Consider the following 11,499-nt stretch of genomic DNA (forward strand, 5'->3'; position numbering starts at 1 on the left):
AGAATACGAACACTGAAATTTTCCTCAAGCTACAGACACTTTAAAATCACCAGATCAAAACAGTGACCAACATTTTACTCTTCTAGTTTTTTAGAAGTTACTCATGCTCTTTAACAGCTTCCTAAACACACGCTTGTCACTTGAACGAGTAAACATCCTTGCAACATTTATTTCACTTTGTGCGCACACCAAAAAAATAAGTTAAAAATGCCCTAACAGAGGGCTGTCTAAGAAACGTATACTACACCTGGACCAAATATGAAAATTTTGTGAACATCAGACAAGGCTAGGACTGTTACCAATATCTATTTATGCACGTTTTATAGGAAGCAATTTCTGTAGTTACTGGAGTATTTTTCCAGATAATGAGAAGCATTTAAAATGATCCTGAAACCATTTTGTACCAATGCAGAGAAGTGTTGAAAAAATTCGGTTACACGGGTAGTCAGTAGTTACTAGAAAGCACTCAAAAAGGACAGTCCATTTGTTTTTCTTGTACTCCATGTTTTCTCCATTCAGGGCATGAAAAGTACATGTTCATGAAACCTTACCATTTGGATTCCAAATGTCCTGCTTATTTCTCATTTCAACTCTTCTGGTTATTGCACCAGTCTCTCCCTCAGTTAAGACATGATGTGAAGAGCAAGGACCAGTGGAACAGCACAGTCTCTTCATTCAAGTAGCCTACAAGTACCCTTCTTAGAGATAAATAAGAGAAGTATTTTCCAGCACCTTCCAGGAATTACTAGTCCTCTCCTCATAAGGAGGGGAGGAACTAGGGCAAGTTAATAAATATGAAAATAAATTACACCCTTCTCCCCATTTGAAAACTGTTTTAGGCTATTAACATCAATAGAAACTTTATCTTTGTTCGGATACAAACATCTAAGAGGTAAAGTATCTGCGTTGTTCTGTTATGTTCAGGCAGCACATTTAAACAATGTAAGAAAAGTTAGTACCACACAGGTTTTAGCTTTTTGGGATGATCCTCTAGATAGATATCTAGATATCTATCTATCTATCTATCGAGAGAGAGAGAGTGATCTATATAGATATCTAGATATCTATCTAGATAGATATCTAATTCTACAGTATCATGTTCTGACTCATGTAGTTCCTTTTAAATGGTCATAAGACACTATCAGATCACAGAACAGACAAAATTCAGTGCTCTAGTACCTATCAGCCCTTCACAGAACAAATGTTCACATGGAAAACCCTTAATATGACACATGCGTTCTTTTCAAGTTTGAGTACGAAAAACCGAGATGGTGTAAATATAACATACTCCCTATCTTTGTTATAAAAGGCACATTTAGGCAGTTTTAAATGTGCTAAATGTTTTGTTTCCAGTGTTAAACATAAATTAGTTAAATGAAAAGAGCATCTGCGGGAGGTCAATTTAGTCTTCAGTAGGCAACAGGAGCTGCTGTGGAGGTGATGGATGAGGTTGCTTTTCCGCTGATCCAATATTCTTATAAATATATAAAACCTCTGCAGATCAACCTTGGAAGGGAGATCTACAAAGCAGTCTGCAGAATAAAATTTTTCTGTCAGTTACTTGGTATTTTTGGTTTTATTGTTCTGTTGATGCTGCTGCCATGGCTGGTTTCATGCCCTCACGCGTTGACTTCAGCTCCTCCAATTCTGTGTTTAGTTTGCTGATCACCCACTCCAGGGCATCCCGACCCTGCCAGGAAAATACTGGAATTTAGGATCAGGACAGATACACCACCACTGCTCATGTTTCTATAGTTTTTCCTCTGTCAGACATGAGACTTGTTTTAAAATTAATTTCATGCCCTGCATAGTTTGATACCAGATTATATTGATAACTTCTTAGCATGTTCTTATGGAAACTTCACTGCAAAGGCATTTGCTTAACCCATAAGCAAGAAGTAAATGCAATATTGGTGTGAGCTCCCAGTAGGCAAAAAGCCTAATTCAGCAGTGAAGTTCCCTTATGTAAGAGTATTGCTGTTTTTATACTGTTTGCTTCTCCCACCACCCAAAGAATATCAGCAAATCTATGGCAAAGTCTAGATACTGTTCTCAGATTCATTAACCAAGTTGTATGGACAGTTTTTGAGAAGATCCAGGACAAAGAAAGATAGTCTTCCAAGTGCTCTTTGAAGTAGCAACTAATTGATTTGATATCTAGCAAGAGTTCAGGGATGGACTCGCACTGTCTATATTCATACACAGCAACTTTTCAGCATATAAAACAGACTAATTGAGAGACTACAGTCGCACATTTTATATCAAGGTACGGTCTTTCTCTGTTCAGTTCTCAGAATGGGAGTGCCTCAAAGCCAGGCGTTGACAGCCAATGCTTTAGTAAGAGCTGGGGAATCCAGCAAAATAAGCATGTCAAAAATCTTTTACCTTAAGAAGACCCTGTACCAGCTGCACCCCAATGACCACAAGATGAACACGCAGCCAGCCGCACAATGAAGCCAAGAAAACAGAGAAGCACTTTAACTAAACAAAAGTGCAAGATTTTAGAGCTCCACAATCTCAGAATGACAGCGTTTGCCAAAACAAGCAGACGGGATCAGACCAGGAAAACACCTGGCCTTTTTTCCCTTAAAGAGAAGCCAAGAGACATTCACCTCTATTACCCTACTAAGAATAAGAAGTACAAACAGTGGAGAGCAGTAACTCAGAGCCACATGGCTCTGGCCAAGTCTAGAGGAGTTCTGGAGATAAAGGGTCTGAGCCGAAAAAGTCCTAAGTCTTCAGGAGAGCCAGTGTCAGTGCCCAAGCCCTCTGCAGAGATTGAGGGAAAGGGAGGGAACAGCCCTCCACACACACACAGAGTTGTTCTGAACTCTGATGTACTATTTTTGTTGCGTGCATTATAGGTGATAAAGTGAACAAAAACCTCTTAAAGTGTCCAGAACCTGCTGTTGTCCTTTATAAACGACTAAGCATGAACAAGAATCTGCATAAACAGCTTTGAAAACCTAAAAAAACCCCCACAAACGTCAAAACAAGACCCACACATACTCTTGAACAATTTTTTTGGAGGCTAGAAACATTACTCTGGAATAATACTAAAAGTCCAGTTCCAGGCTGCAAAGTGTAACCTATTAAAAGAAATAAAGTTTTACTATGAATAAGAACATATTTACCGCAAGACCCTCACTAAGTTCAGTGAAGGGCTGACTCTGTTTCTCTTCAGGTTTTTCATATTACAGGGACTCACAGAATAAACACTAATTGCTATGTCTGCACTGGCAGGCAGTCCTTAACCTGAGAAAAATTATCCACGTATCACAACAAAGTGTTCAACTCTTGGCCAGAGCTCAGAAAGGGGGATTCACCCCTATCCAGAATTACCTCAAGAACTAGTATCTTTATGTTAACTTAGTTCAAGATATGCCTTTAAAAAATACCAGCAATAATCAAGAAAACGTGATTTAAATTGTCCAGTTTAAGTACGGGTTGCTGAAAAAAGTCCGTAGAAGAATATGATTTAACAACTTCTGTGTTCCTTCCATTTGAGCACCAAATCGACCATGCTTCAGCAGGTGCTAACTTCCACCGCCTCTACATCCTGTGCAAGACCTGGGAACACCAGCAAAGCATGGGTAAAAGCACCCAGACAGGAGTAGGCTACTGCATAGCAACAAGTTGTAACTAGCCATGAACTACCTGAGTAGAGTGCTCCGTAAGGAACAAAGTGGGGCAGAGAGGGGGAATCATCTTTCAGTAAGCACACATTGGGGTATTTAAAAGTCAGGTTAAAATGTCCTCTCTTAGGTGACACAGGCACAGAGAACTGAGTAAGACAGCAACAGCTTACATGTTATATTTGTCTAATTGCACAAAGATGACTTGTCAGAAAGTCAAACACCTGTGACGTAGAAAATGCTCAGTAGAAAAATACTGAGATTCTTTTCAGGCCCTGACTATGAAACAACCACGTCATAGTGTTTTAGTTGATATATTTGTTTTTAAGATAAGATAACATAAAGAAGAAAAAAAAATCCATGACATTCAACTGGAGCACCAAGATATTTCCTTCAGCTTTTGAGACTACATAGGTCTGCACGTTTCCTTAGACCTGCATACACTATATGCTGTACTTTGCAGCTAAGAATAAATTCGTGGTATTGGCAAGGAAGATTTCAGGAATATTCTGCACAGGAAATTAAGTTACAAAATTTTAACCAGATGCAAAGCCTCCAAGTACTGTAGAACTACCCAGTTACCAAAAAAAAATCTGACAGAGGATTGGTCTATAAAGTTTCACACTGTACAACAAATTCTGTAGTAAGTCATTAAGCAAGCACATTCATAACCAGGCATGCATATTATATTAGTCTTTATTGCATATGTTAGCAGTATGACGTGTTTGGTAGACCAAACGCTGCATATGAAGATTTGTTGGTAGAGCTTAAGTGACTGATAAATGCTGAGCCTTTGTAGTTGACATTTTCCAGAAAAACAGCCATAAAAGCTTAGTGGAATGAGAACATAAAAGCAAACACTCATGGCATACACTGATCTCAAAGTAAGCAAAAAACCCCTACATTCTTAAAGCTTAGTGAATGAGAACATAAAAGCAAACACTCATGGCATACACTGATCTCAAAGTAAGCAAAAAACCCCTACATTCTTAACTAGGAGAAGCAGCATAATGGAATTTTTTCTTTTTTTAAGGAATCTTATTAGTTGAAGCCAATACAGGAATGACAGAGACAGGCCAAACTGACTAGTGGAAGCACAACACTCTGGGCAGAAGTATCACAGAGGCAAGTACACTCAGTTCTCTCAACCTTGAAGTCAGATTTTTTCATAGTCACATCACTTAAGGGACACGTCACTACCAAAATGAATAGAACTACAAGACCAATGAAAAACACGAACAGTCTGACATTCTGACAGCTTCAAGCTTTGTACAGATTTCCACAGAAGTTCACAGAAGGGCAACAAGATTCCTTGGGCATAAGAAAAGCAAATACAATTTCACTATGAGAAAGATTAGCCCTGTTATGCAATCTGTTTCAAGAAATCAATTTTATATCCTAAGACTACAATTCTGTTTCATTTTTATAATGCAAATTCCAGTCATTCACCAATTTATTAATTTCTTCAGGTACCAGTTTTACATACTGAAATCACAGAAACCAGGACCAGACCAAACACTTGGTAGAGGGACCCATTCACGTGCCTAGTTATCTGCAGTCATCATTCCACTTTCAAACCATAAGCAATAACGTGTGGCACAAGACATGGCTGCAGCAAGTTGGCTGTCCAGTGGCATAAGCACGGGTTAATTAATCCAGTCTAGATCTGACCTACTCTCACTCTCTACAACTGCAGTGTAATGATCCTGTTTGCCATTCCTGTATGCAATGTATATAAAACATACATGCAGGTTAATTTATGAAATTCACATGACAACAATCCATGCACATATTTGCTAGAAAGCTGAAATGCTGTACCAAGAAGAAGAATGCTGGCATTACCACTAGTTAGTACAAACTGTAGATGTGGAGAACTGCTAGCTTAGAGCGCTTTCAGAATTTTGAATTATCCACTCAATAGCATCCCACCCCTGGAGTAACACAAAAAAGATTTACAACATATGGCAAATGAGTTTTCCATCGTCATTTAAAAGAATAATGCGTCATCTGCCACCTCTACCTCAGAGCACAATCTCAATACTTACTTCCTGTTTCTTCAGAACAACAAAACATTTTTCAGCAACTTTCATGACGTTTAAAAGGGGTGCTAAGAGCACAGACGCACAGCACAGCATGCGGGAAGAGCTAGTAATAGCAGAGTAGGTTACTGCTAGCAAAGAAAGGGCTGGGGACAGCAAGTACAAATTCCTGCCAAGTTCAAGATCTCTAAAGAGACTCTTCAGTGAAACACACAAGACAAGAAGGTCTTTTTGATTTGCAAGAAGCTTGTGAGCCAGTGTGTTCCTTGAAAATGGCAGAACAGAAGAACAATCTCTAAAAGAAATCGAGCTCTCACACAAGCAGCACCTGAATAGGTACCAAGGAATATTTACACTCTTTCTCCGAGTTCAATAGAGACATGCAAACATGACAGATGTCACGAAGAATTCAGCCAGCACTTTTAAGCATGCCTAGTTGATCTGTCCATTCCAACTAGCTAGTGCTTTGCTACCTCCGAGTCAGACTGAGTTTGGTTGTGAGCCAGGGTTTGGACTTCTCTTTCAAGAATATATGCCCCACACAGACTTCTAAATGGAAACTGGATCAGAACAGAATTGTAATTTATCTGAAATACGTTCCATTTATGACTTTCACACAAACACAGAGAGCACTCAGCTAGTTAAAGTTACTCTTCAGTGCCTAGACATTACCCATCACTCCTTCCCCATTCCCCGATTTTAACCTGTTTTCCTCTCATTTTTGGAGAAGCACACAGAAGGGAGGAAAAGGAGGCTTTCTCCTCTCTGATCTAGTTGGTCAATACCTCCTATCAAGTTGGCTTACACTGCCTTGGTCAAGCAAGATCTCTCACAAGGACAAAGGGCTGGCCAAAGCACAGGCTTTCTGGTATATCAGGAGTTACCTGGGCCAGATTCCCACTGTGCTGAACCTCTCCAGCAATGCAGAGCACAAACTCAAATTTCAGGTGCGCTCATCCTGCTGTTAGGCAGTGATGCCCATGCTTCTCTAGCAACCCCAGTTCTTTCCCACCTTCCCCAAAGAAGGATAAGACAATGTGCCCAAGAATAAGCACTCCTGTAGCTCTGCCCGTGCTGAAGTACAGCTCCATGGCTGCAAGCCAAGTAGAAAAAGCAAGCACAAGACAGACAAGTCGGTGTAGTGTTACCTAAAAAGCCAGTATAGTTTCATCTCTTCAAAGAATATGCCTCTGCTTACACTACCTTACTTTCAGCCAAAGGCAAGGAGACAGCTCAATAATGGATGGGAACTGGAACAACTGACAAAGCAGCACAGAAAATATGCTAGCATTAACTGCTAAATCCAAATTATAAAGGCTGAAAAGGAAGTTATATTCAGTACTAGCACTAACTCCTGGAAATAGGAGGTTAGTGTTTAGAAAGGTGCTTTGGAAAAAAGAAACCCCAAAAACCAATAATATGTCTATGCTATGTGCAACTGTAGCATACACACAGAAGTTTGTTTGTTCTGATGTGCAATTCTAGTTGAAAAACAAAGATTTAGTAGTGAAACCTTTTCATCCTTTGGGAAATTATATTCTACTTGCTGAGGTCCTACAAAAAAATCAGCTGAAACTGTGCACAAAGTTTAGAGATATTAAATATAGTATCAGCACACATGACTGACAATTACTGTTTCAACAAAAAGAAAGGTAGGGGTGGGGGGAGAGAGGGAGAAAACAGAATAAAAATGTACCTTTCTGGCATTAGAAGATATTGTGTTTGCCATTAAGCTTTCCAGATAACTGCTCAAGCTAATGCCTTTAACAGTAATAATTGCTTCTTGAGTTAGCACAGTTCTGTAAGAGAATAAAGAAATGTTAATACCTAAACTGAATTGGACTAACACAATGCCTCCTATACACAAAGAAGCACACAAATATCCTTACTTACTTTTCAGGGTTTTCAGGATGAGGTGTGTAAACCAGTCTCTCATCAACAGACACCAAGTTTGTGAGAGTAATCTTAAAAAGAAAAAAGAGCCGAAATCCTCACTTCCCGCCTTTCATTTTTCTGTTATCAACAGCACTACTCAATAGTAGAGCACTCAATTTAATGTCAGAGACAAAGCAGTGTACGCAGAATATAAAACCCAGAACACAGTCAATAAAAAGATCTATAAAGGGTGATGCATCTTCTCCTATCCTAGATCTAATTATATCAATCTAAGTTCCTATTCACAGTACAAAGCACAAACAGCTTTCCATTTGTTTTCTCTGAATGTGGAGTCTTACCTGATTTATGGCATGCAATTCAGAGAGGCTCTTCAAGACCAAGACCACCATAACACTATTTGGAGCGTACAGAAAATTAAGACTCAGGAAAGGCAATGCCTCTTGTACAGAGATGAGGCTCTCCTACAGACAACTCCACTTTAAATCTGATAGTTACAAGTTCCCAGGATACCAAAATACAGCACAATATTTCATTTACATTTTGTGAAAAAAGGCATTTCAAATTAAAACTTTTGTTGTAAATGGCAGTGTAATGTAGAACAAGTTATTAATCTAAAAGTCAGACTACTTTACATCCATTCTGAGAAATAATCTTACATTAAAAACAGAATCACAAATGTTTGATGCCAGAGTATTTAAAGTTTCCTATTTGTGGGAAGAAGTAGGAGGGGAAAAAAGAGAGCCAACTAAGACATGGAAATTGCCGCCTCCGGATGAAAGATGCAAACACATTTCTAATCTAAAATGTTAAGAGTAAAACATCTCATCTCCAGAACTAATTACCAGAAACTTCTTAAGCTACCACTCACATTAGTTGAGCAAAGCTCCATCTTTTTTTCCACTGGATCTACCACAGAATGTTCCTCAATGTACGTCAGAGTTCTACTTGTTCCTAAAATCTGAAAGTGAAGAAATAAAAAAATTTAAAAAGTACTAAAATTAAAACAAAACAAAACAAAAAAACCCTCAACAAACAAAAAACCTGAAATGCATAAATGTCAAGTTCTTAGTGACCCCAAATAAATACAAAGTAATTTGTGGATACCAGAACACTGTGATCAGTGGCAAGACTACATCCTGGTAGGTTGTATCAGTCATATAGCATGACACAGACCAGTCTGGAAGGCTGTGTATAGGCTATACACACACTATAGGCATATTAAAGCCTACAACGTATTCTTGCTACAAAGTACGCTAATTACAGCTTATGTGATATTTGTGGATGATATTTCCTATAAATTAAGCTTTTACTTTGAATTCAGCTCCAAATCGGATGATGACATAAAAATGCATCACACCCTTAATAAACCATTAAGACTGTAAAAGCGTACCGCTTTTACAATACTTGGCAATCCCCACTCTGTGCTGAGAAGACGGTGACTATGCAACCTCCCCTGGTTATCCAGGCTTCTGTTGAGGACATCTACTCCTACCACACACGGATTCATTGGGTTGGGGTACTTTCTCATAGCAGCTTTGATCACTGTATCCCAGGGGTGTCTGTAAAAAGAAGAGGAGACAATATTTGTAACTATTGTGTATTTAATTGCAAGTATTCAGACAACACTAAATCAGGGATCTAGCTTGCGTAATATGGCACATGCTGTACAACTTCATAGCTCGCAAAAGTCCCTTCAGAATACAGTGATGCTTGGAAAGGCAGTAAGAAAGTATTGACACACAAACAGAAAAAAAAAATATTCCTTTCTACAGGGTGAAGAAAGGAATTATTAACCCAAGTCTAACAGAAATAAGGGCAAGGGGCAACAGTCACAAATTGCTGCAAGTGACATTCCCATTAGCTGTGCAAAAAACCCACAATGACAGGGTAGCTGTCCACAGAGACTGTTGAATCTCGATTCGCTTCAGAACTCAACCGGAAAAGCAACCTGACCTAACCTTTAAGTTAGCCCTGCTTTGAGAAGGAGGCTGGACTAGATGACCTCCAGAAGTCCACTCCAATACAAATTCTTCTATAATTCTAAGCACACCAGATAAACTAAAGAAGAAATCATTAGCTTCTATTTCTTCCTACAGCACAAAAGCAAAGTGAAATTTAATTCAACTAAAAAAAAAATCAGGAAGTTCAAAATAAAAAAACAGGTTTTCAGAAACCATATCAGCTCACTGCCTTAAGTCTGCACCTATAACACTGCTTCCAGCAGCTTGTTACCATATATTAATTACATTTATAGACACTCTTCTCAATACAGAACTGTTTTTATGAAACAAGTTTTGATAATCTTAAACTCCTGGGGTCAGAGCAGCCCCACTACTGGAGGCCAGGCTGTCCACAAGGCTCTTGTTGTGGGACTTCATGTATCTTCTTCTGAAATAGAGGAGGCTAGATAAATCATGGACTTGATCCAATACAGAAATTCTGTCCCGAAGCAATGACTTCTATATTCAGAATAACTGATAGATCTGGAATGAAAGGTTTATAACCTTTAAAGGTACCTTTAAAAACTCAACTATTGATATCTAACTTAAGAAGGGTTAGGGGTGCCAACTTGTACATAAGAGTTGCACTTAGGGCCCTCAATGGATTTGATTTTTAAGAACACTACTTTTAGTCTTAAAATAGACCGATACAGAAGGGCATCAACAGTACACCACCGCCAGAACAAACAGGAGCTTGGAAAAATAAGTTCTTTTTCCAAGAAGAGTAAGAAAAGGTCTTTCAGCTTTATTGGTGTGAGCAGGAAAAAGAGAGCCTTCAATTCCTATATCAGGAGAGCTGAAGGACCATTCCTTGTTATCTTCAGTGACTATACATCATCAACAGAAGATACACAAACTGAAAAGGTCAAATTTCTGTTAAGTGTCCTTGAGGGATTTTAAGAGTCAGAGATCTGATAAGGCACAGTGATATTTTATTAACCCCTGAGCTGAACCACCTACACCCACACACATTACACCATAAGATGGGGGCGTTCCAACAGAGATCTCAATGAGAAAATGCCAAATAAAGATCGAGTTTGTGTCTCCCAAGTGACAGACATTAATCTCAAACTCAGAAGTTACGCCATACACAAGCAGCCTTTACTAGCCTCTGCCTGCCATTTCACATTAGAAGCTATTGCGTACTTATACCAGATTAAGGTTAAAGTTGAACACCTAACACCTATGTCAGCATAATGAACTCGGTTGTGTTAATGTAATTAAAGAAGTTTAAAGCTGCACATCTGGGATATTTTGTAAGTATTTTAAGAACTATATCACCCCTGGTGCTCTTCAAGTTTCGAGATTTTTAAGAGACCTGTAGCAGATGAGTTATCGGTGGCATTTTAAGAGCTGCACTGGAACTGCCGTGTCCCCCACGTCAGCTCCCCGGTATAGCTTGAGCAAGTGTTACATACCTGTTGATGCTTTTGCCTACTGTTCCGTCGTTATACCAAAATGGAGTTGGATGGCCACAGCCATGTTCAAAATACGTTTAATGCAGAGAAGGACTGACGGTAAGAAAACTTACTCAGCTATCACTTAATGGCTGTCTGCTAGGCACCTCTGTGAGAGTATCTGACAGCTAAGGTAAAATACAGTCACTCTGTCCATATCTCTTGGAATATATCATCAAGTACGTCAGTAGTTTGGGATTTTTTTTTTGACAGCGTGTAAGATGTTTTTCATTTAATGCCAACATCTTTATCAAGCAATTACGCTGTCGGGCCAGCTCTACCACTGCCCTGTTGGAATGGTATTTCCCGCTGCAATCGGCAGGAGGTGGGAGAAACCCTCACACGGCGTCCGACCACGCAGGGAAAAGCTTAAGGCGACGAAGGACCGGCAGCGGGGGGCGCGCTGACGCACCGCCGGGGACCGTCCCCAGACCCCCCCACCCCCCACCGGAGGATTTAACGCCAACAGAAG

General features: G+C 39.4%; 1 protein-coding gene across 1 annotated transcript; it reads right to left on the reverse strand.

Annotated features, from left to right (window-relative positions):
- Positions 1 to 653: 653 nt before the first annotated feature.
- On the reverse strand, positions 654 to 9,138 carry PRELID3A (PRELI domain containing 3A). The gene is made up of 5 exons (XM_019473360.1): positions 8,961 to 9,138; positions 8,439 to 8,528; positions 7,568 to 7,638; positions 7,371 to 7,473; positions 654 to 1,690 (listed from the first exon to the last, which is right to left on the reverse strand). Exons 1-5 carry the CDS (start codon positions 9,096 to 9,098, stop codon positions 1,577 to 1,579), a joined length of 516 nt encoding a protein of 171 aa, XP_019328905.1. The 5' UTR covers positions 9,099 to 9,138; the 3' UTR covers positions 654 to 1,576.
- Positions 9,139 to 11,499: the final 2,361 nt, after the last annotated feature.

This window comes from Aptenodytes forsteri, unplaced genomic scaffold, assembly GCF_000699145.1.
Source record: "Aptenodytes forsteri isolate BGI_AS27 unplaced genomic scaffold, ASM69914v1 Scaffold229, whole genome shotgun sequence".
NCBI classification, from domain to species: Eukaryota; Metazoa; Chordata; class Aves; order Sphenisciformes; family Spheniscidae; genus Aptenodytes; species Aptenodytes forsteri.